The following is a 26,619-nucleotide window of genomic DNA, read 5'->3' on the forward strand; positions in this document are numbered from 1 at the left end:
TCTGGACACCCTACAGGGTCACAGTGACTATGGTTTGAGTTTTTTTTTAAAGTTTATGTAACTGTACTCAGATATAAGTGCAAGGGGTATCATAAAAAGTTTTGAGTAATGACAGCACATTGGCGTTTACAGTGCAACCTCCGATCCTGATAAGCCAGCCAGGCCTTTGATCCATTATAACTTATTTTATCCATATCATCACCCATCTCCCACTCTCCCTTCCCCTTCTGTAACCTACAATGTCATTCGCATGAACAGTCTTTTGAGTCTCCCTTGAATCTGCCTGATAATTGCCCTGTTTGAAAGGCCCTACTCTGTCTGTCCAATTTGAGCACCCATTATTCTAATCTTGAGATGTGAAATTGCCTATAATTTTGTCTGGTGCCCCGTCACTTCATTCAGCAACACTTTGCCTCCTCTTCTTCTACCCAGGGCACACGGATAAAGGGAAAGTGGGGTGTATATAAAGAAAGAATGCAGGGCGAGGAAATTTAAATGAAACACAATAGTTCTCTTCCTCTTGTTGCAGGAGGGGGAACATAAGGCTATTTGTTTTTTCCCCCTTTTTCTACTGTATGGCATCGGGAGACCCCTGTGAAAGGTAAGTCTATGTCTATAATAATCGCTGAGGCAGTGGTGGTATGAGTTTGAGGAAATTAACAGCAAGTCAGTGTTTCATCCTGTGTTATTATATTTCTATATTTCCATATTGTTTGTTCAAAACTAACTATAATCAAGCATTGGATTCCAATAGTGCTAAAATTAAAATCTTACAATTAAGGAAAATGAAGTTTAAGACTAAAAACAAAAGTTATTCAAAACGTATTCATAAAAATCTCTGCAAACAAATCGTTTTGTATTTAATCAAATGTTGTATTAATAATTGAGCAATATTGTTAATTTACATATAACCTTTAAAGGATGATTCAAGTATGCCGTGTTCTGTGAACTGAACAAGGTCACAGAAGGTCATCGTTGCCTTGGCCCCAAAATGACATCACATTCAAAGTGACTCGACAAGCTATTTTATCTTATACCTATCAACAACAACAAAAAACGCTGAAAAACAACCACCATATGATATTGTTAGAATAAAAACAACCCTGAATGCCATTATTAATTCAGTAATCTTACATTTTTATGCTACAATTAAATTAAAATGTTCATGATGGACTTTACATAGCTGACGTTATTTTTGACAAGACCCTGAAAACAAGAGGTGATGAGTGAAAAATAAGAAAATACTTATTTGCTTCCAAAACGTATGCATTCGATATCATTAATCAAGCTCACCACGACGCAATCTGCACCATACTGAATTAACATCAGTTCGCTCCAGTGGATACTGTTTGAATCAATATAAATAGCTTGTTCCCGATGTTTAAACAGTTTAAACGCCAGAATGTACAAATCAGTACAAAGTACTATTAATCAGCCACTGCTTCGTGATAGAATGATGCACTATTTTATCATTGTATTATGATAAAGACAGTTTTCTTCCTGGATTTAACCAGAGAGAGGCAGAGGGGGAAACTTCCGTTATAAATGTGGCAATGCCTGCTCCCGTCTATTCAATACGTCTTCTTTTGTTATACAAAAAGGAAAACAGGGCAAAAAGTGAGGAAAACCTAATATCCTTGTACGTCCCTTGCAAAACCGGAAGGGTTCTCTTATAATTTCACGGTGTAAACAAAAATATGCAGAAAAAGATTCCCCCTCCATTGTAATTGAATGAGCATGCTTCAATTGTCTATTTTCTCGTAGGCTACGTGAAAATGTCCTCACCTTATTGGAAAAGTTGTATTTACTGGTGTCATGACTATGTCGGCTAATTACTATTCATAATCAATTAAGAAAACATCTAATGTGACATGTTAGCACGGTCCTGCTGGTATAGCCGAACACCTGTCTCGTGCCAATGGTGGTAAATGTTCCATGTCCCCACTCTAGGACAAGGCCTATTTCTCGTCGTGGACTTTCGTCCTTTCTTCCACTTATGATGAGAGCTATTTTGTAGACTTTGAATAGCTGGTAATTATCCCGCACGAATGAAAGCTTTATTCAACAAGCACTGTCGAAATGACCTTAATAGGTGTGTCCATTCAACGAAGCACTGACGATTTCACACTCATCCAGATGTTCTGAGAGTAAAGCTTTGACCTCCTTAATTGTACCGAGAGGGGCTCGCATTTTAAATTCCGTGCAAGCAAAACAAGCATAATCTACATTAATAAGAAACACAATTATGAATTTATGAGGTATAAAAACGAATATTTGATATTCGAATTGTTGATAGACAATGTGCAATTCAGATTAAAGACCAATGCCACGGCTCTTGTCATATTCATAATGTCAATAAAATAAAAATCGAACATAATACATTATACTGAACTTGGCTTCCAATTTTGAATATGGCTTCCAATATTGTAGGCGTAACTAATCTGAAAGAAGTCTAGCCCTTATGTCGTTATTGACGGGTAGGCCTATGGGCCTAACCACGCGTGTAATCATACTGTATTTCGAATACTCTACCAAATGAAGACATTTTGGGTTCTATAGTGTTAAGAAAGATATGCTACTATGCAAAGAGTAGATTTTCGATAGAATATCAAGACAGAATCATTCCAACTTGACTCGAACAGCTGCTGTTATTTACATGCTTGTCCACGTCACTGCAGGCTGGAGTTAAAAGCCCACTATCTCCTGCAGACGTACCAGCCCTGGTAGCTCGCGGTGATCGTATAGTGGTTAGTACTTTGTTTTGTGACCACAGCAACCTCAGTTCAACTCCTGGTCACGGCGTTGCCAAGACAATGTCACGGCAGAAGTAAACTATTTAGTATTAGTATGCTATTTAGTATGCTATTACTCCACCTTGGCCTGCGGTTTTATAATAACTGTAATATCGTAGTGATTATACTCGTGCATTTGACTAAATTACATATTTTCATAGGTTTGCATTATAAGATTTTCACCATACATCATTTAATTTGAGGTGTATTGCAAACAGGCTATATATGTCACACAAAGCACGTTAAAATGATCAAAAACTATTGACACCTTCAGAAAAATTGACGCGGTGAATCAATACAGTTTTTATCAAACAAATCTGACATTTATTATGCATAATGAGTTCATAATTGCTGAGACTAGCGATCCAAACGTGGACTGGGGCACTCCTGTTAATCACATCAATAAAACGGTCATAACCAGTCGACACACATATTCAGGTGCATGTACCCTGCTGGAATCAAATCATACACATGTTTCCACCTGCCAGCACAATTCTCACCAAAGCCGTTCCAATCTAAAGAACAGTGCGTAAAGTGGACACATACGAAATAACCATAGGCCTACATAACAAATCTTCATCCAAAAACATACACTGCAATAAAAGAAAAAAAAAATACAATTTCCATTTAACACACGTATACACACAATTCAAACTTGATAGACGAAACACGTTTGCGTTTGGGTATAGGCAGCCTATAGGCCTTTAGGCCTTTAAAATGTTCAAAATGGCTGTGTGTGTGGTGTTTTACAGCACCGCGCAATGTGTTAAGATGGTTCGCTCATAACATTTGAGGTCTGCACATAGGATCCTGGTGATGGTTTGGGTACCAGTGACCAAAATTGTTCATGTAATTGTTGGGGTGCATAGGGGTCCCTTTGTTTGCCATTGACACCTCCCAAAGTTGGGGCATGCCGGGTGAACAGGGAGAGATAGATGACGTACTGTGGAGATGTTCACCCTCCGGTCCGCTGCCGTGCTTCATTATTTTCTTATATTTCGAGCGCTTGTTTTGAAACCATATTTTCACCTAAAATGAGAAAAAATAAAATAAAATATGAGGGCGAAGCCGCACTTTACAGCCTACGCTATCACACTCCACTGCCACCACCACCGCAATCATTAAACAATTCTCTTCACAATAGAAAGTATTTTCATTTGAAGGGCACTTGTTATATTTATATTCACATTTTATCACTTCGAAATTACATTGACATTTGGGCCATAATAACTTGAAAGGAAAATGGCCCGGTTTCAAGATGGCATTCGTTCTTGAAACGTCTTATAATTTAAACACATTTTGCAATTCAGCTAAATGGATGAGCGACACTTCACTAGTTCATTAAATGCCAGCACCCCCATTGTTCAACATTTTATGAGGCCAATGATGGATGAGTCTGACAACAACAATCCCATGCTAAAAATATAGTAAATTTAAAAAAGCCACTGAAGAGCTTTAATACAGCACTGTAAAACGGAGGGACGTCAGTTGCATTTCTATTTATTGTGCTGAGTCAGAACAACATGCAATTTTGATCGATTTTACGACGGTATAAAATATTAATAAAAAGCCACAGAGCCCGAGGTGGTCAAACCATTCGCAAACATGGCAACAGGACACAAATCCAAATCAGACCCAGATAGGATGGTGTGTTTCAGAGATTTTGAATGACAGCTTAATTCAGCCAACCTGGGATTGCCTATCTTTTTATTATTTATTTTTTTACACATAAACGCTATTGATTTAGATCTGGAAGAGAAGATTGGCCTATAAAATATATTGAGCAAAACAATGTTTTAAGGCTTGAAGATTGATTCCATAAGAGACAGATGTGCATGGTGAGATGTTGGACGGAAAACATTATGCTCACCACCTGTTTTATGTGCCTTCCATTATGTTTACCGATCCAAGGGAAATGGTTGCCATGACTTCCTCCTTAGATGTCATAATTTCACCTGACATAAATGAATAATGCCAACAAATGTCCGTGTGTGTATGTGCCCACTGCCCTCATTGTACTACTGTATATGCATTTCTGCGGAAACGTATGTAAGTGTGTTTTAGCATTAGTTTAAAGAAAATATTGGTGGTAATTGTAGAAAAACATTGCGAGACACTGTTGTTTAGAAAGGCAACACACAGGCCTACACTTTAGAGTGGCAAAATGTATTTATGTCGTGCTGATACTCTATGAGACCAATTTGTAGACGCAATATTGCAATTTGAGTTATATTTGCTAAAAGCCACAGACAGCTCTCATGGAAGGTTTTAGCCACAATGGTAATATAAGACTAGGAATATGTGTAGAGAATAAAGCTGCATTAAGAGATTGACGCAGCAAAGCTCTCCAATTAGCCGTTTAATTTGGTCTTGCAGTGGAGAAAGCCGCAATAATTACCCACGGATCCGTGATCCATCTTAACCCCCATCCCCATTCAACCAAGGGAAAGGTTGTTTTGTGTTTTTCTTCAATCAACCACAAACATGAACTTGTGGAAGTATTAGTGTTACATTTTCAAAAGTTAACCTGTCTGTAAGGTTTAATGTCAACATTTCTGAGACATTTTGTCATAATGATTTTAGACAGCTTTGCATAATATTTCATTCTCTGTTAATTCTGTCAACAAGGATATTAATTGAATATGTGCACAAATGTACGTATAGTCTAGCCTCGCAGCATAGTTAAAGTATGTGAGGGTTTTAGATCTTTGATTTTATTTGAAGCAAATTTGAACAATGGATATTCCAAGATTGAAATTAATAAGGAAAAAGTTAAACAAATACATGTTTTATTTAAAAACTATTTACAAGGTCTTTGGTACCTATAGCTTGTCGGCACTGCACTTTAATTGATAAAAACCATTTGGTTTGTTAGGCCTACTTAATAAAATGTAGATTAGGCTGAAGCCATAATTTATAGATCAGCAGGTAAGGGTGCTCTCGAAGGGCTAGATGATCTTTGCCATTCGGCCATCAGAATTGTCACCAATGCTCCTTATAGGACACATCACTGCACTCTATACTCCTCTGTAAACTTGTCATCTCTGTATACCCGTCGCAAGACTCACTGGTTTATGCTTATTTATAAAACCCTCTTAGGCCTCACTCCCCCCTATCTGAGATATCTACTGCAGTTCTCATCCTCAACATACAACACCCGTTCTGCCAGTCACATTCTGTTAAAGGTCCCCAAAGCACATATATCCCTGGGTCGCTCCTCTTTTCAGTTCGCTGCAGCTAGCGACTGGAACGAGCTGCAACAAACACTCAAACGGGACAGTTTTATCTCTTCATTCAAAGACTCAATCATGGACACTCTTACTGACAGTTGTGGGTGCTTTGCGTGATGTATTGTTGTCTCTACCTTCTTGCCCATTGTGCTGTTGTCTGTGCCCAATAATGTTTGTACCATGTTTTGTGCTGCTACCATGTTGTGTTGCTACCATGCTATCTCTTTATGCAGTATTGTGTTGTCTCTCTTGTCGTGATGTGTGTTTTGTCCTATATTTATGTTTTTTTGTTTTTTGTTTTTTATCCCAGCCCCCGTCCCCGCAGGAGGTCTTTTGCCTTTTGGCAGGCTGTTATTGTAAATAAGAATTTGTTCTTAACTGACTTTCCATATGAAATAAAGGTTAAATAAATAATAAATAAAAACACAAGGCCTGAAGGTAAGGATGGCCTGGAAATAAAACACTGCAAAACAAATTTATTCTAATTTGGTAATTAGCCTACTGAAATAAGATATCGTTTTAAAAGCAAATGTCCTACTCTTGATGTTGACTACGGCGTTTAATTTAGCCCACCTGTGTTTGGGTCAGCCCTAATTTTGCCGCCAAATCCGCGCGCTCGGGTAAGGCCAGGTATTGTGTCTGCTGAAACCTCTGGTGGAGCGCCTGTAGCTGCAGACTGGAGTAGATGGTCCGAGGTTTGCGTATTTTCTTTCCTTTACCATTCAGGCGAATTTCCCCATTCTCAATCACTGTAGACTTCTCATGGTCTGTGGATAGAAAAGAAAATTTCAGTCTAGCTGCACTGAAGAGTAGCCTAGTAGGACCTAGTCTGTCGTAGCCTACTCACTTTGATTTACAACTTTCCACTTTACATCAGCGCAGAAGAAACGATTTACAGGAGAGTTGTTATCGCACGCTTGAACTTCCTTTCGACTGCGACAGAAAGCCAACTCGTATAATCATAAAATTAGATACAGGCTATATTTCAAACATATAATGAGGAAGACATATATTTATATCCCAGGGACTCAGATGTTTGTTTATATAGCCTAGTCTAGTCAGAAATGGTCAATTTCAAATGTAGGCCTAGCCAAACCCATTGCCTATAGCCTTACAAACAACTTCATGATAAGGCCTATCTCTGGGTAAGATATAAAGGCCCACCTGCACATCAGGAAACCTATGTGGTTTCAGAATAGATTAAATGTAATATATTGTTATATTTTGTTCTAAGCCTATTCGCTGCACACAATTTCTATCAACACAGAAATTCACGGCCTGGAATCCTGGCTGCATGCCCAAATGTCAGGTAGGCTATTTAATGAAAACGCCAGCGTTTAACAGTACGTTTAACAGTATACAGGCAATACAAATATAAACTACAAAGGCCACTGACATAGAATAAATAGTTTTTAAGTGTTAAATAAAGACCAACCCCATAGTGCTGGGCATAGATGAAAGGGTTATTTTTTTCGGGAATTGTTTTGTTAATCTGGACTAATAATGTAAGTAAAAACGGACGTCTGTTTCTGAGCTATTGCAACTCATGCATAATCGGGCTAACCCGCAGAAAATTATGGTCAATAAAATTAATGACACCATCTGTGTTCATTATGGAACATTAGTAGTAGGCCTAAAGACAACCCCAAATGCCTGAAATGCATTTACATTTCGAAAACATTTTGATTACCGTAACACTGACTGTAAATAGCTTTTTAAATGTATTGCCTTTTAACCCAACTTTGATTAGGACAGTCTGCCATTTTTGTAAACTTCAAATATGTACAGACTCACAGCTTTATAATGTACGTAGGACCTACATCTGGGGTAGGCTATAGGCCTACCGGCTATAGGCTATAGGCCTACCGTAGCCTACAAAGAATTGTCTGAAAATATGCAGCCTACAATTTCAATACATTTTAAAGAACAGTTCCATACAATCCATACTCCTTTTACCGTTAACCGGAAAATTGCACGCGCAGCATTTGCACACTGGCGTTGTAGACAAAACATGTTATAGGCCTATGACGAACAAGCAGATATTGATGTTACACGTACCTGTCTCCTCTAATCTGGAGTGCGCCAAACTGTGATTGTTGTGCTGGTAGGGCATGTAGGCACTTGGGGGATGAGTGTTCACCGCGCTGGGGTAGGCGTAGCCCAGGGAGCGGCCATAAGAGGACGCGCTGGGAGAGAAGGGACTACCGTGTTGAGAATGTCCGGCAGAATGTAAGCCATTAACGGGGTAGATGTGAGAGATTCCTTGGGAATGCTGCTGGTGCGCAGGGTGCTCGTACCCAAACTCTAAAAATGCAGATTTGGAGGGGTCTGAAGCATTCAAACGATCAGGCATGAAACCCATCGACATCATTAGCTAATACAGAAGTCCATAAAACCGTCGGTCTAAAGAGGAATGCATTGAGCAATGTCGGATAGCGAAGAAAAGTTTAACTGGATCCAACATCAAGTCAATAACATTGACTGTATTAAAAATGTATTCCAAACGAAGAAAATTTATATCCAGGGCTCTGTGAAACGAAATAAAAACGAAATAAAAGGCAATCCTTCTTCACATCATTTGTAGGTTACACCTCACAATATTCTCCAGACACCTCCTGCATGTAGACCCGGTGTGCCTCAAACCCACTACCTTCCATCAGCGCGCGCTCTGATTGGTCTGGAGCACCTACGATGTCACTCGAGCATGCGGGAAAAACTCATTAAGTTCATTAACATATGTTTTTGAATGCACTCCTTCAGCTACGGATGTAATGTCACTTAAACGATTTGATAAACAATATTTTATGCACTGTGCGTGGCTTGATTTACATAACATAACAAACAACTTATTTTAAACAGAAAGTTCAGAATGATATTTAATGAATCATTTAAATATAGCCTAATTGGCATTTAGAACCATTTTTACCGTAAAAGGTCCGTTCCATGTAAACTCAAAGTGGAAATGCTATTTATTAATCGCATAGTTTTCATGAAAAATGGTTTGCAATAATATATGTTTTGTAAATCAATTAGGTGACCTCCTATGTAAAATTATGTGTAATTAGCCATTCTTTGTTATACGATTGGTTTAGATTAGGCTTCCAAAACTGTTCAATGCATAAACAGCACAAAGTTTTAGAAGTATAATTGAAAATGGACACCTAATGAAGTTGGTTCATGCGGGCCCTGAGACAAGCAGGGATTTTGGGTTTGAGGGGTCACTTGTTGCCAATAGGCGTAAAGCCCGCAAACTGCAACACCAAAAACACCAAAAACAACGAGTAGTATAGGCCTAGGGATATTTATATTTTACTCTCATTCGAGTAGATGCAGATATAGGCTATTTGTTTTTTTTTATTTTGACATTACAGGCCTGCAATGGGAATTTGCATTTTCCATGTAGGCTATAGACATTAAATTTAAAAAACTTTCTGGCAGTCAAATTATAAACCTAAACCATGGGCTATTTAAAACAAGTATAGACAGTTTTAACATGTTAATGAAAACATCGCAGGTGCATTGTTGATCTTAATAATATAAAATGGCACATGCGTTATCAACCATATTTCACGGTATGGTTCGTTATCCTGTATTTTACGAAATTATAACCAACAGTTGGCTATAAATAACCCCTAATAATAAACGTTATAACTATAATATTGAGTCATGGAAATGTTATCCTAAGAGGCCAATACCTGTTTTTTTTAAAGGATATAATTCCAATAAGAACGACCAATTCAAACTCAATCGAATGAACGATATAAATATCTGATCCTGGTGAATTTACCTGCCCCCTAGGCAAACCATCTTCTTAATCCCATCTCAGCAGTTTGACAGCTCTTTGAATATGTCAGTCCGCTGGAATTCTCACCGTGGCGCCAGTTAAAGTTTGAAAACCAACTTATGTATTAGCAAAGCCTTTCATGCACATCAAGGTGACATTGAAAATCGCCTAGTTACCTCCTATCCATAGGCTAGATTTACCTATAGGCTATGTTTTGTCCTCCTATTCATAATGTTGTCAGCATGATAGCATCATGGTGGCGGAAGAATAAAATATCCCAGAACGTCCCTCTGTCATCTCTCACAGCAAAGCTCGCAACTTGACAGCACCGTGATGCATGCACAAATTTCATCATTAGGCCTAGATATTAACCATCATAAAAACCGTTTGGCTCAGTAGGCCTATGTTGCCTACAAGGTAAAGGCCCACTCGCTGCTAACCACTGTTAACCGTTGTTAACGCTGTTAATGAGAGGCAACGCGTGTCATTAAGGATACGTTTTGCACCCTTTTATCAAGTGCCAAGATTATCCTACCCTTTACTGAGCCAACACTGAAATCCATTGGAAAGAAGCTTATAGGTTATTTTGTATAATCTTGACATTATTATGGAATTACTTTCATAAGTTATTGGTATGGAAGAGTAGCCTTTAAGTGCCAGGTGAAGAGAAGGGGAAAAACGTGCTGTGTGGTACTTCGACTTTTTTGAGGGGTTTTGCAATGTAGTATTTCAAAAACTCAAAATACTTCCAAAATAAAGGGTGTCTCCTTTATTCATTTCTGAAAATAAAGTCAAAATTAAATTTCGAAAGTTACTACATTTCCAGTAGAAAGTCGCAATATTTCCAGAATAAAATCGAAATTCAATTCCGAGAATGAAGTAGAAATAATATTTCGAGAATAAAGTCAAAAACTTTTTAGATTTTTAGTAGCGTACAGCAGGATATTTTTCTCATCCATAATGCCATGCGACAGCTGAAATCAGTACGGAGCACAGTGCAGAGATGTACGGGATACATGTTAGGATTCGGTCATTCCTTCCCTTCAGACCTCACCTCCTCACTTAGTCAAGCATTATCCTGCACTAGTCAAGCGTCACCACTCCTCTTCAAACCTCCTCACTTCTGCATTGGTCAGTTATCATGCCTGCTCTCATCAAGCGTCAGTTATCCTTCTCACCGCCCACCCTTGCACTAATTTATTCACAATAATGAGCTTCTCCATTGGCCGAAATGCATGCTAAGAGCCGACAACAACAATAACAACATAAGAGCCGACAACAACAATAACAACAACACGTGGAGGTACAAGACTGGGAAAATGTAGCTGGCAATTATGAATGGTCATCGTCATAATTAGCCATGATTACATTCATTTCAATGACACTGTTGTTAGTTAATATGGATGTCATTGGCACTCAACTCGCCACATGTAAACACAACCACTTCACTTCCTGGATCTGGGCTAACCCCATTACAATGTTGTACTTGACTAAGGGAGTGGTGATGGTTGAAAAGGAGTAGTGATACTTGACTAGCGCAGGTTTGATACTTGACTAGGGGAGGGGTGAGGTCTGAAGAGTAGGAATGATTAAGTTCCTAATATGTATTTCGTACTTTAGTGTTGATTTCACTTTGCACAAACGCCAAAACGACATCCAAGTCTGTGTGGTCCCTCCTGAAAAGACCCAATCTGCAGCATAACATCTTCATCCTAATACTTATAATAATATGGTTATTTTGTGTTAAAAGAGCAAAGATTTCCTTCTTACTAGAGCCAGGTCATATAATGCAGCCAGGGATGCAAGCAATTAACCAACATTTCCTACTTGAATCTTGAAATATAACCGACTTTATTCTCACAATTTTGACTTTATTTGGGAAATTCTGACTTTCTCTATATAACTTTTCTACTTTATTCTCAAAATTTCCAGATTCTTTAAGTAGCCTATTGTCACGCAATTAAAAAATTAAATAATGATCTAAGTAGACACACATGATTTGTTGTATTTTTTCTTTGCTTGGCCCCAATACTATATTAAGGAATAAAATAATGATGTCTGTCTGTAAACATTTTTGTGTGATCTCAACATTGCTTTAACAAACATACACAACATATCTAACATATTACCAAACATGACATAGACTAATAGAGTACCACAGTGTTGTTGTCATACTCATACAATCTAGCAGTCAAACATGGAGATGGTGCCAATCGTTTTGTCACCATTCATTTTTCCTATAGGTAATTTTAGAACCACTTCAAACAAGGTCCGTGTTTTGTGTAGGCTTTCCCGGGCAAGGTGAACTTTATCAATATTGTCAGCTCTATTTGCTCTCAACCTCGAAAATGCTAATTAGCATCAAAGTAGACATCATGCAAGACTACAAATCCTTGCAAGCTCCCACATGACACATTTGCTGTCAGCTAGCTAGCTACTAGTTGCCTTGATCCAAAACTAAATATATTTTAAACATTTTAATGTACTGTTCCATATTTAATTTAATTTAACTCGTATTTGTTGGCTTATTTATCTATTTGGTTTTATGTCTTGTACAGAATACCTGTATCAGTCAGATATTTACAATGAATAGTCTAGTTTTCTGCAAAGAAGCTAGCTAGCTAACTAGCTACCTACATAGATGATATTAGCAACATGCCCTTATTTTATCAGATTCTCTTCTCCTTCAGCTAGTGGAGGTCTAATATTTAATCCTATACCATTTCTGCCAACTATAGGAAAGAGGTGAAATCTATTTCAATTCATGGTGTCAGAATGCATTGCTGTATTAAACCAATTTAATCAGCAACTTATTCTGCTGCAGATTCAAAGCCAGAGATGAACTCATTGAAGAATGTCTCCTTATTCATAAATTGAACTGAATAATTGAATAAGAATGAACCTCGTCATCCATCAATCACATCAAACACATGAACTCCAACAATTGCATTGTTTTAAATAAATATTTTAAATCTAATACCCCGATGAAGATGATATACCCTGATGAAGACAGCTTGGCTGTCGAAACGTTGGTAATTACATTTTTGCATCTGAGCTCCTAGAGTGTGCGGCTCTCTTTTATTTTCAAATCTAATATACATTAACATATAAACATCTGACGTGAAGTAAAGATGAAACAATTTCTTTGTCAATGCCACAAACCTGGGACATTGAAGAGCGTCATATTAACTATTATTAGCCGACTATCTAAGAGAGCACAGATTCTTCTGCTTTTCCATGACATGAATTAGACCAGCACAAATAACACATGTAAAACAGCATATCTTGATTTTTGTTGTGTGAGTTACAAGTGGACAATCAACTGGATGTGTTAAGGTAGGTTTAATACAAAATACTGGGTCAACTCCAGAAGAATGAGAAACAGAAATGCACACTTAGCAGATTTTAAACAAGGATGCCATGCCTATATGCAGCTATATCAACACCCTTCTTGTCAATTTAGGTCCATGTTGCTGCTGCCAATTATAAGCAGCACATTTACCGCTGCATACAGTCTGAACCCCAGAATAAGCAGGAGGACAGCACTACACAGGTGGAAAAAAAGGTAGCAAAAACAGCACACCACAACACTTAGAAGCGTGTAACTGAGTCTAGATGTTATCAAATCAGGAGAAGAACAACTGAAGGAAACATGCCTGCTCCCAGGCATGTCCCCCCCCCCCGTCTCCAGTGAAAGTTGCGCCCCTGGTGTGGAATAAGGGGTAGCTAAAGGGGTGGTTGGCCATAACATAAACATAAAATAGGGTTCTGGTGTGCTTCTGCACCCATTTTAGATCATTGTCACAAATATCTGGCCCTCCCATGTCCAGTCATACTCAGGGTCTCAGCGTGTGTCCCTTGACGTCATTCCGTCTCAGTTGACAGCATTAAAATCGTGGTCATCGTGTGTCTGTGAATCACAACATCAAAGACGATGAGTGATCAGAGCATTGAGACATACACAATACAATTTAAACAGTGAGGACAGCATTTCGCTGACAGCATGGTGGTTTACACTATACTGTGTGCGAATGAGTCTTACCGCAGCTGTAGGCCTGCACATCAACCAGTAAAACGACCATTGGAGACTTGGGACGCTTGCTCTCAAAATGCTGCTTGAATATCTTTGGGGTCTGCATCTATAAAGGTCAATGGAGGACATGATCAACCTGTGGTTTAGATTACATTTAAAGTTGACACAATTAATACGCTAAGCAATACAATGCGACAAACTGCTACACATATGAAAGACTGTACCACACAGGCCAGTACAATAGTCTAAAGGCACATACAGTGCCAATCAATATTACTCACTGACCCGACAGACAGGGAAGGTGTGGACCAGTGCTGCCTTGGCTGCAGTCTTCTGGCCTGTTGCTCCCTTCTTCTTAGCAGCCGCCGCCTTGAACAAGTTCAATTTCAACTTGTGAGTGGAGCATGCATTGTATGTCAATACAATCTAATACTCCCCTAGATGCAGATCTGAATGTCAGGAGTGTGTTTAAGCTTTTGTTCCAGCCCAGCTCATACCTGATAACAAATCATAGCCTATCATTGTGATTCATTAAGTTGATTATTTAAGTCATGTGTTAGAGCTGGACTGGGACAAAACCCTTCACACACTTCTGATCTTCAGGACTTCTTGCAATGACTGAAACAGACCAAAGCAGGAGAATAGTGTTCCAGGTTGAAACAGCTTACCTAGTTGAGAGGTGATAAGACTCGGCACACCCATTGGTTCTGGAAGAGAGAAGGAGCAAATAAGGTTTGTAATGTGGAATCAATAACATGACAGCAATTCTACCTCAAAAACAAATGTGTGAATACCAATTAATTTAACCCCTAATTCTAGGTGGGCAAGCACTGTCCATGACACAAATTGTTCAGTTTTTCTTTCAGGTTTAAAGCTTATATCTTGCAGTTCAACACATTTTGTCATCGAGGACAAAGGAAATGTTGCAGTTTTAAAGTACATTTTCTTGCAATTCTATACATATTGCCATGTCTTATGTGTATTCATGTGATATTTGAGTGACTAAAAAATGACAACAATATCTCTGGGCAAAAAAAAAAAAAAAAAACGTTAGCTGACATGGGCTAGTTGATCTAGACATTTCTGACAAGTTATAAATAGCTCTTTAAGGTATGCAATGAACTGACGATGCACTACCCAATTCCGAAATTGCACCTTGTGCATTCTACTATTACAACTTTCAAGAGCGAGTTTAAAGCCGGACTGAGTTCCCCAAGGCCCCCCTGCCGACCCCTCGCACCACAGTTTGGGAACGACTGAGCTAGATAACAGGTATTGTGTACATTTCTAAACTTGCCCAAGACAGTTCACAGAATTGTCAAATTAAACAAAATTAGCCCATTTATTCATGAACAAATTTGGCTAACATTACAAGGTTAATCCAGATATCCTTACCTTTGCCTCTATTCTGTAGTTTCGTCTAGATCATCATGGCCCTGGTGATTGACGTGAAGCTTGTGACAGGCGTGTGTACTGTAGTTTTGTATGATAGCCACATTAGTGGCTAATTAGCATATACTTTTTGGGGGGTAAATACAGGCGAATATATTGCCAAAAGTCACCTTGTCCGAGAGAGATTTACAATGTTAAAATTACAACACATGCTTCATCAATGTTTTTTTTTTAAATCTCTGTTGATGAGAGGTGTATATATTTTTTCAATCCAGCAAAACTAAAAGTTTAAATTTGGACTGTACCTGAACTTAACAATTGTGAAAATGTTAACAAAGGGTGTTGGTAAAATATAGTGTAAAGCTGGTGTACGACCCATTCATTTAGGCCATGTCTTACCCAGTGCTATCCCTCCCTAGGCCTACTTGGAGTAGAGTACACCACCACTGGGGTAGGGCTGGAATGACTTTGTCTCCTCCTTTCCTTCTGACACAGCCTTCAGCCAAACAGCCTGAACAAAGTCACAAATTAAATCATGGAAAATTTAAGTCAGAAAAATTACAGCAAAGCTGAAATTCATGGGGTTTTGTTACCGAGCACTGCTATAGCTCCACACAAGGCCTCCGAATAGGAAACCTTGGTGAATTGACCTGAGAATGACCTGTGGCATCACTAAAATGGAGCAATAACATGGCAAATTATCTACAGTATCTGTTCAATCTGTTAATTAAAATAGTGCAAGCATAAAACAATAGCTAGACAATGATAGACTGTGGGATCAGTACACATTAGGTAGATGAGCATGTGCTACTCCTAGACTATGTGCTACTCCTAGACTATGTGTTACTCCTAGACTCTGGATTCTCTAAACAGGAGAACAACTAATATGGAACTCCTGCACATGAAACTGACAGCTTGACACATGAATGAATCAATAGGCCCAATGAACAGAAACAGAAAATAAAGGCCTATGGACATGTACCTCGCTGATTATAAGGCACGTAGTTGCTCAATCAATGGCTAAACCGTGATCTGAATGTCTGTCGTAATCTGGCAGGGTGAGGGCCAGGGTGTGGGGCGGACGTGTGAGAGAGAGAAAAGGAAAGGTAGACGCTCTTTAAGGCTTGTAATTATGTCTGCATTAGGGGAGAAGAACAAAGGCGAGCCCTGCAGTCATAGCACTGGAACGTGTCCTCGCTGTGGCTGTCTTAATACACGCAATGGAACATTTTAATAACAATACTCCTGAGCAAGGCCCAGACTCACTGGCGTCTTCCTAGCCCACATGGTGCGCACGGGCATGGGTGTGTGTGTCAGTCCGTTTCGTCCATCACGCTGCACTGATACATAGTGACAGCAGTGCCCATTTACAAAATCAAGTGCGCGTTCTCATGCAATGCTCTGATCTCCCCCGTGGGCACGTCATGTTTTACAAGCAGGGCTCTGTTAGAGGACTGAGGCCTAGTTGGTGTTAGAGTGACTGACACTCCACTGCCCCTGACAGAACATCATGGACGCATGGGATCCGATCAGAGCAACAAAGAAAATGGAGATTATCCGCGTCACCTGTATCAGTTTTCCACATGATGTTGAAATGCTAATTAATTGTGGAAAATAAAAGCTTTTGAGTTTTTGTATATTCTCATATGGTTAAATGGCACCCAAAATACATTTGCAATTATAGAAAATCTATGGAAAATATTTGATTTAATTTTAACAGGTAATATTGTGTTTTTGTAGTTATACTTGAGGCGGGGATATCAGAACGTCTATCACAGAACTGGACTATTTGACATACTGTACAGTACATGTTACAGTGCACATACCACTGTAGACAGGTGGATTTGCTATTTTCCTTTCATGTTCTCGCCCAAGGAAAGAAAACAAAACAGAAGAAGAGTTAATGCCACAGAGGATGAATGCCATAATCTCTCCTTCTGGCACCACTTGACTGAGAACAACACTAATGTCTGTGTGCTTAGCCCATCACTGTCATTCCAGCAGTGCAGCCATGTTGTTTCTGACGGGTCCTTCCCATAGACATGTGTATGTATATGTCCTATTATGGTGTCTCTGAGAGCATGGGCAGCGCCATTAAGACCATCTCCATTTTTTAAGTAGTCCATTTTCTTCTTCTACTACTTCAATGAGTTAATAAACAAACTGAAAGGGTGCATACTGTTACCCATAGTGTGTTGTCTGAACAGTTATAAAGCCAAGGTTGGCGATTTACTGCCACCTGCAGTTGTGGAATGTTTTCATTGGCTGATCCCTCCTGATTACCTGGTTGGTTGGCAGGTAGCCTAGCATTTAGAGCATTGGGCCAGTAAGCGAAATGTCGCTGGTTTGAATACGTGAGCCGACATGGTGAAAAATGTGTTGATGTGTCCTTGAGCAAGGCACAAAAACAACACATTTCACTACGCCTTTCCAGTGTGTGTGAAAATACATTTACATTTTTTTAAATGATGTCATCCTTCCTTAACCCATAGGAAGTCACACCAAGTTAACTACTTCAAAATGGTGAAAGTCTCCAATGGCGCTGCCCATGCAAAAACTGGCTTGTGGGCCTTAGAATCCTCTATCTATCTCTAAGGTCCTTCCTCTGAGGCTGTTTGAGGGCTGTGAACAATGAATCTCTCTGGTGTGCATTGTTCTTTCTCTCTTACAGAGCCATTCAAAGTCCTAAGCCATTTATAAGTAACACTTAACATACTCATATCATGTTACTACAACCTACAGTATGACTCATTGGACACATCAATTCAAATGACTATTATTTGGCTAATAAGAAAAAGTGGCCCAAGCTTATGGGAAACAATCTTTTTATTTATTTTAGAAAATATATGGTTTTAAGAAAACATTGGTCAACTAATAAAAAGTATTCCTATAAAGTATACATCCCACTGGGTACACACTGGTTGAATCAACGGTGTTTCCACGGAATTTCAATGAAATGTTGAACCAACGTGGAATAGACTTTGAATTGACTTATGTGCCCAGTGGGATAGTAGCCTATAACTTGTGTAATAACCAGTAGAACTTGTGTATTAGCACACATTCATATAGTTTTTGTGCACTCAAAACTAAGGTAAAATGTCTGTTCAAATGAAAAGACATGTAAACATAATTTCAGGATTTATTGTAGTTCCAGTAGTGCAATTATTGCCCCTTAATTTGATACAGCGTTATTATTTTGTAGGCATAATATACACATCTACATTTATACAACACGAAACATACGATAAAATAATAAATGCAGAAAATAATCTCAAAAAGAAACAAAGTCATAACCAGACAGAAATATGCTATATTAAATTGATTATTTGTAGATATATATATATATATATATCTACAAATAATCAATTATATATAAAAAGATTTAGCCTTATTTTATCAGGGAGTCGTACCCAGCTATTATTAATAAAATAAATTAATGAATATTATGATTAAATTCATTAATTAAATGATTCAAACTTTACATTATTGAGATTTATGACCAAAAGGAATAATGTAACCTGTTGAAGTCGAATAAATCAACCTTCCATTGTTCATGAACGACTAACTCATGCGGCCTGGACCAAATAGACCTAGCATGGCATAATTATACGCACAGCAACATGACGGATTCGGTTCGGAGCTCGCTACCAACAGCAGGACCCCCGACCAAGCACCTGCATCGAGCGAAAGAGGGGGAAATAGACCTATAATTAGCCTACAAACCTAACTGACTGACGAGTGGCTGAATACCGCTCTACGTGACTGGGAAAAAAACATGTGCGTCTGGTTTTTGGCCAAACCTTTGAATTCATCATTGGAGTAATTGTTGCCAGAAAACAGAGGGAGGAGAGCGCTTAAGCAACGCACCTCCCCACTGACGGACTTACATTTGTAATTGATTGGCTGCGTAAAGGCCCGGAGCTTATAGCCTACCCGAATATCCTTCTGGATTCTGTTAGGCACAATGGCATGCTGAGGCCAAACATCTACAATACACAAGCGCATATACAAACGCATGCACATAATCTAATAAATCTATAATCTACTGAATAGCCATAATGAAATAACTAATTGCATTATAGAATAGCCACACTATAGATAATCCGGTTTCCGGGAGATAATACCCTAAATGATGTAAAATAAGGCTACAGAGAATTGCAAATTAATTGGAATTTTTCCGAATACGTCATTTGTTTTATGTTATCATAGGGCCTTTATAAACCCCACAAATACAAAAGAAAGGTGAAATCAAGACAAATTATGAATCAGAAGTAATAAATCAGAGCGTCAGAAGTCTGTCTCGGTAAATCCAAACAGAGAGGAGGAAGAGCTGGAAAGCGAGAGAGAGCGGTGATGGACTGCCATTGGGATACCATTAGCACTGGATTGGGTTGCAGCAGCCATCTCTCTCGATGCCTGCATCACATCTGGGGCTGGGACTACCCTCAGTATTTACAACACTCTGTTGTTTTCTCACACTCCTCGCAAAACTCCAGATCCAACACACATTCCAGACACACCAGCTCAACACTTTTTCCACTGTAAATCTTAAATCCAGCCCCGTGCCAGTGGCGGCTGGTATGTTTTAATATAAGGAGGAGAGGTGGTGGCCTGGGTGTCTGGCTTGGATCAGTGGGGTGTCTGTCTGAGAAACTGAGAATCAATCCAGGCTCTGTGACTCTGAGGTTGCAAAGTGGTTCAGCTGAGGTCACGCCAGCAGGAAGGGTGGCATGTCTTTTAACTGTTTGTTTATAGACATCGAGGAGGCATCTACGCAGCCTACAAGATACATGTGAAGAATTCCAGTCCTCCAGGACAATGAGAAGGCAAACAAAGAGGACAACAGACCGTTTTCAACTAATCGTTATATATCATTATAGCTGTTTATATCAGTATATCAGTATTTAGCTACTGGTATTAGGTAGCACAAGCAGAGCATACTGTACACTAAAACACTAAGTATTTCATAACTTTCCCCATTTTCCATTCTCCCTTGTTTGTATCCTCGTTACAGAGCAGTTGAGACAACAGACGGAGATGAACACACTCCAGCTGGAGAACGATGAATGGCCCAGGGGACTTTGGACTGAGGGAACACGTGCAGACTCAATCAACAGACAATACCGCGCGGCTTGAGGTTGCCAGGTAAAGACAGTAGGCTCTGTTAAGACCGGTTTACCAGGTCCACGGATTATCCTTCTGAGGTTACCTAGCTAGCTACTGGTAATGTGACCGTCCCCCCTTTGTGGTCCACAGGGCACAGTAGGGGTTCCATAAGCGTTGGTTTAAGCGTCTGTGGTGATGGGGTCTTTGAAGATGGGGGAAGACATCTGTCTGGATGACAAGGACAGGACAAGTCAACCTGTCTCATCTCAAGGACTGCTGGTTATGGGGATGGATGATAGCACCAGAAAAAAATGTATGTTCCTCAAATACATGAAGTTCTATCAAGCCATCCAGAACTATAGTATGTGAAATTATGCTCAATCAAGTTTCGTTGGAAATTCCCACTTCCTGTGTTTAAGACCGATGTATGCAGTGGCCTAGCAAGACAACTCTTTAAGATCTTCTACATGTTTCAATCTTTCTTACTGTAGCTATATGCAGTATTACTATCTGTGTGTTTAGAGTCAATGTGATATGAAGACTAACTGCCTGCCCCAGGGTCAAATCCCTCCCTTTATAAACTGGGTGGTTCGAACCCTGAGTGCTGATTGGCTGAAAGCTGTGGTATATCAGACCGTATACCATGGGTATGACAAAAAATGTATGTTTACTGTTCTAATTACATTTGTAACAAGTTTCTAGCAATAAGACACCTCAGGGGTTTGTGGTATATGGCCAATATCCACAAAATGACATAAAGTATGTGGACACCTGCTCGTCGAACATTTCATTCCAAAGTCATGGGCATTAATATGGAGTTGGTCCCCCCTTTGCTGCTATAACAGCCTCCACTCTTCTGGGAAGGCTTTCCACTAGATCTTGGAACATTGCTGCAGGGACTTGCTTGAAATCCAGCCATAAGAGCAGTAGTGAGGTCAGGCACTGATGTTGGGCGATTAGGCCTGGCTCACATTCGGCTTTCCAATTCATCCCATAGGTGTTCGATGGAGTTGAGGCCAGTCAAGTTCTTCCACACCGATCTCGACAAACCATTTCTGTATGGACCTCGCTTTGTGCACAGGGGCATTTTCATGCTGAAACAGGAAAAGGCCTTCCCCAAACTGTTGGAAGCACAGAATCATCTAGAATGTCATTGTATGGTGTAGCGTTAAGATTTCCCTTCACTAGAAATAAGGGGCCTAGCCCAAACCATGAAAAACAGCCCCAGTCCATTATTCCTCCTCCACCAAACTTTACATTTGGCACTATGCATTCGGACAGGTAGCATTCTCCTGGCATTTGCCAAACCCATTTCCCCTGCTTCAGAGTCCAATAGCTTTACACTACTCCAGCCAACGCTTGGCTTTGCGCATGGCTTGTGTGCGGCTGCTCGTCCATGGAAACCCATTTCATGAAGCTCCCAACGAACAGTTCTTGTGCTGACGTTGCTTCCAGAGGCAGTTTGGAACTCGGTAGGGAGTGTTGCAACTGAGGTCAGACGCGCTTCAGCACTCTCCGGTCCCGTTCTGTGAGCTTGTGTAGCACATCGCGGCTGAGCCGTTGTTGCTAATAGACATTTCCACTTCACAATAGCAGCACTTACAGTTGACCAGGGCAGCTAAAGCAGGACAGAATTTGTCGAACTGACTTGTTGGAAAGGTGGCATCCTATGACGGTGCCACATTGAAAGTCACCGAGCTCTTCAGTAAGGCCATTCTACTGACCATGTTTGTCTATGGAGATTGCATGGCGGTGTGCTCTATTTTATACAACTGTCAGCAACGGGTATGGCTGAAATAGCTGAACCCACTAATTTGAAGAGGTGTCCACATAGTTTTGTATATATAGTGTTCCACATAGTTTTGTATATATAGTGTACCACGGTTTAGGTCTGTATCCAAGAACAGCCCATAGCTGTGTTATATTGGCCATATACCACACCTCCTCAGGCCTTATTGCTTAATTTTAGCTCTTCACTGGGAACCAACCAACAGGATCAAGTTCCGTTGCTGACAAGAAGCCCCAGCTACGTCAAGTGTTAAGTTCCACACAATAGTCTCCACAGCACACGGCCTGTCCTTACTGCCTATTGAATAACACACATCGTTGCCCGGTGAGGAGACAAGGAAACGTGTCAAACTGATATCAAAAGGGTTTCTGCATGGTAGTCATGTCATTGTCACTTATATGGTATGTGTGATAAGAAACAGGAAGGTAAGTTACTGTGAACTCAAGAACCAAATGTCACTTTGGTCAACATAAATGATAAACCACGATACAATCGTGTCTACTGTGTTAAATAACCATGGTGAATAAAATTATAATAACAGGTGGAATGATATCTGCTGTCTTGCACTACCAGAAAAACACTACAAAAATGTTCTAATCATCTTAATTATCTACTACAGAGCAAATATTGAAATTCTGATAGTTGTTATGGCTCAATATCTCTATATTATATGCGCATATGTGTTTGTGTACTTTATAATATCACATATTCCCCACATAGATGAAAAGTGAAACCACTTAGACCCATGACCATAAAAGGTCCATAACGGCCATAATGAAATGCCAAGAATCACAGTGTTAAAAGCTGCCCTCCTGACCTCTAACCCTTGATCCGCAGCAGCCATTTTGCTGAACTGCTTCAGGTGTTTAACCTTGTCATATTAAAGTGCTTGTCACTGGAGGGGGAGAGACTACTGGGGCCAGGACGAAAGAGAGATTTAAAAGGGCTGTGGTGCTCAGATTGTCTACGTCGGTCTGTCTGAGGTCTAGTTGCCAGAAGACATCAAAGGCACAGTCATTCGCTTATACCATCTTTGAACCTCAAAAACACGCCCTCTCGTTTTCCCTTCCTGCATTCTTGACCTACGTCAGTTGTTGTTTTTCTTTCATGATGTCCACTATGGTAGGCCCGTACTACGTTCTTAATTGACATAGTGGGCTTGAAGCAAAGTGTGTACTTTGTCTTTTGAACAAGCTCTCACAAAGCCATTTTGGGGTTTGTGAGAGCCAGAGCCGTCTAAAACATTCTCTCCCACGAAAGGCATGACTAACAGCTAAATTGCATCTGATTATCATTCTATGTACTTGGGATCAACACCATTTGTTGTTTAATAAAAGGTTAAATAAATAAATACAAATCAAATAAAACGTGCTAGTTCAGAGGATTCAGAACGTATCACCTCACCTCACTGTTCCTTCAAAGAGGGAAGTGGGGGGATGTTCTAGGTCTGAACAAGCCTTTTCTGACAGAGCAGCCCAGCCATCAACTCCCAGTCTAGATTGATGGGTATGAAAGAGTTACCTGAGGGAGAGATCAAAGTACGCCTCGCCGTTGAACTCTTTCATCTCAGCCCATCTATGTTGAGTCACGACCCTTCGCTGTTGATCTGATTGACCATCGGTTGACGAACAGAGGAGAAAGGCACGTGTGGGTTAAAATGCCATCGCAGCGTTTGATGTACAGGGGTAGAAACAGCAACCTTATATGTTGAGATTTCAAATCACATTTGCAGGTTCTATACTCCATTCAATGTAGAGACAAGACAGACCGTAGGATAATAGGACAGGAGGCCACCTCATACACCACAACTTTGACACCAAGATTCCTATTGTAGCACAACAAATAGGGAATTTCAGGTTCTTTTTTATGGGGCTCTCCTGTAGTAGTAGTAAAGAGCTATTTGCATTCCAGCAGTGAGAGTGAGGGAAATTAAGCCATTTCCCCTTCAATCTATCTCCCTCCAGCCAGCCAGCCACGATCAATGGAGGCTCATTCTGCAGCTGCACAACCACATATGTGCCAGGTCCAGGCAGACAGAGAAGAGGAGAAGATTGGGGTTACCCCCCCCCCCCCAGATTGGGGGGAGGGGTACCGCAGCTGTATTTGTTTTCTTAACCATTCGAGCAAAGACGCCTGTGTTTTGTATTAATCAAGATGTATTCGTGACCAGGCCCCTCAATAAACATCTTAATTGGAGCTGAGAAGGGAAAACACCTGGAGATTCAGACCAGGGCTGGATTTACCACCTGTATTGCCCTTTGAGAGAAAGCAGTGGTTCCCCACCACCACCACCTTCCATCGCAATCCATCTGAGCCTCTCCCCGGGCACTCAGACCAGCCACTCCAAACTCAATTAGCCAAATCTCATTTCACAAAAGCACATTGAGTTCACCTTCCACTAGCCTACTTCTTCGGGTGTGAAAGACTCTGGCTTAGACCTGGAGGCCGTGGGCTTCGGTCGAAGAATGGCGCGGGATTAGGCCTAACAAAGAGCCCCAGATATCCCTCGACACCCGTGCAGCTAGGGTTTGGAAGATCACTAATAGGCGAGAGCCTTTGGTCCAATTGGCAGGTGGTGAGAACTTCATCTCCATCAGCTCTCGGGTCTTGTAGGTATCTGTTTTCTCCCCCCTGCTTGGTTACGTGAACTTGGACACAACTGTCATGTGACAGGTATAAAGGCTACGCAACCATCCATCCTCTGCAGCCAAATCCAGGTGATCAATCATTTACATCTGTAATTAGGGGTGGGTGTCAAAACAGAAACTGTACACTCGCACAGGGACTCTGTGTGTGCAGTGGGTCTGACATCAGACTTGGCAAGTGGTGGGTAAACAGGCCTGGTGGCAGAGAAAGAGTGGGAAAGATGAGAAGAAGTTGAAATGTGAAGGTCTTTCAGGGACTTTAAATCTTTCTAGGTCTTTCTATCCCCAGGGCTTGAGCAATTCTACAAGATATCACATGATATAAGAGCATATCTCTCATTTCTATTGTAAGTGGTATTTGATATTCTATTAGGATCCTCATTAGCTGTTGCAAAAGCAGCAGCTACTCTTCCTTGGGGTCCACACAAAACATGAACAATGACATAATACAGAACATTGATAGACAAGAACAGCTCAAGGACAGAACTACATCAGTGAATTGATAAAGTGATCAAAGTCTTTTAAATAATTCAAATTTTATGCCTCTGCATGTACCACAGTGAATACATTTAACACAGAGAAAGAATACAAATACGCTTTCAGAATTTTTGGACTTTTTAAAATAATCCCAGTTAGTGGGTATCAAAGTGACAAGTGCATACAAGGATATCTTAATGAACACCTCTGCTAAGAAGTCCCTTAACCTCACTCACCTGCCATTAGTCAAGTGGGTCAACAGGCTCTTTTGCGCCCAACCAGCCCTTTCTTTCTACTTCAGGCCTAAACAAGGGATTATATAAAGAAACAACAAAGCCCTAGTGTCTGATGATAAACTGCTTTGAATACAATCCCAATGATTGGTTGCAAGTTTGGGGTTTTATGACCCATGATAGTGGTCATTTGAGTTTAGTTACACCTTCTCCGAATAGTTGATAAATACATCCAGTGATGTTTCATATTTACATATGTTTAATATAACTTTTTGCATTTAGTCACATTTTCAAGAGATATTAGAATAGGGGCATGATCAGACATTTTCTGAATTGATAATACCAACACCAAATACCAACACAGAGGTTGGACAATTTCACACTAATGCCCAGAACATTCCCCCAAAATCCACCTTTCCCGTGGCAGGAGGTGGGCAGAGGAATGCAGACAAGCCAAGGCGCAACAATCCAACCACCCACTCGCCCGAAGGGGACAGGCGTGGTGCTCCAGGCACTGAGGAAGCAGGGCTATGTGCAGGCTACTGTGACTCATTTGGACTATCCAAACCACCACCTCAGCACCCCAGGGGGTGAGTGGGAGTTTAAAGGTCTGTCTAGGACCTGAGATTAGAGTTTCCCATGCAGAGTCTAGTGCCTGCTACTGCGTAGAAGAGAAGGGACAGACAGGGTCCAGTAATGAATGAATGTATTGTCTGCTGAGAGGGAGAAGAAGCCCCTGGGTGGGGCATCACATCAAAGGAGTTTCCACTTTATTGCCTGCACCTTCAGTTTAGGTACTGTATGCAACTGGACAGAGCGGAGGGCAAGGCAGACACGCTGACCCCTCCGAAGACGTTTCAGCTTCCAGAGATGGACCTGTTCTCCAATAGTGTTTTGCACACTTGTGATGGCAGAGTTGTTAGTAACGACTTTGAGAAAAACGATCCACTCCACCAGAAATATTGTCAGTGGTGATGTAATGAGCGTCATTAGCAATAGCAAAAATTAGCAAAAATGATGCACTGTGTTAAACAGAAATAATGCAAACTACTATATTGCCAACTTGCCCTATACATTCATATAAAATATGACAACTGAGTCATTTACATGGCATGCTACCTCCACCCGTTGGAGCCCC

At 40.3% G+C, this 26,619-nt stretch overlaps 1 protein-coding gene and 2 long non-coding RNA genes across 3 annotated transcripts; 1 reads left to right on the forward strand and 2 right to left on the reverse strand.

The window, feature by feature from the left end:
* The first annotated feature begins 388 nt into the window (after positions 1-388).
* LOC112223643 lies at positions 389-21,022 on the forward strand. Its single transcript, XR_002949355.2, has 3 exons — positions 389-601; positions 20,246-20,376; positions 20,488-21,022. It is a non-coding gene; the product is annotated as an uncharacterized LOC112223643 (long non-coding RNA).
* On the reverse strand, positions 3,091-8,681 carry LOC112223642 (homeobox protein Dlx4b). The gene is made up of 3 exons (XM_024386734.2): positions 8,081-8,681; positions 6,596-6,789; positions 3,091-3,821 (listed from the first exon to the last, which is right to left on the reverse strand). The coding sequence occupies exons 1-3, from the start codon at positions 8,391-8,393 to the stop codon at positions 3,573-3,575; spliced, it is 756 nt and encodes a 251-aa protein (XP_024242502.1). The 5' UTR covers positions 8,394-8,681; the 3' UTR covers positions 3,091-3,572.
* LOC112223644 lies at positions 13,054-16,079 on the reverse strand. Its single transcript, XR_002949356.2, has 5 exons — positions 15,235-16,079; positions 14,508-14,546; positions 14,125-14,208; positions 13,849-13,945; positions 13,054-13,716 (listed from the first exon to the last, which is right to left on the reverse strand). It is a non-coding gene; the product is annotated as an uncharacterized LOC112223644 (long non-coding RNA).
* Positions 21,023-26,619: the final 5,597 nt, after the last annotated feature.

Source organism: Oncorhynchus tshawytscha, linkage group LG24 (assembly GCF_018296145.1).
Source record: "Oncorhynchus tshawytscha isolate Ot180627B linkage group LG24, Otsh_v2.0, whole genome shotgun sequence".
Taxonomy (NCBI): domain Eukaryota; kingdom Metazoa; phylum Chordata; class Actinopteri; order Salmoniformes; family Salmonidae; genus Oncorhynchus; species Oncorhynchus tshawytscha.

Excerpts from the sequence above, each read along its gene's own strand:
- LOC112223642 (XM_024386734.2), bottom strand. The coding sequence starts at position 8,393 with ATGATGTCGATGGGTTTCATGCCTGATCGTTTGAATGCTTCAGACCCC. Across the intron at positions 6,790-8,080 it reads CTCCAGATTAGAGGAGACAG|ACCATGAGAAGTCTACAGTG; the intron begins GTACGTGTAACA and ends TTCTATCCACAG. Across the intron at positions 3,822-6,595 it reads TAGGGCTGACCCAAACACAG|GTGAAAATATGGTTTCAAAA; the intron begins GTGGGCTAAATT and ends TTCTCATTTTAG.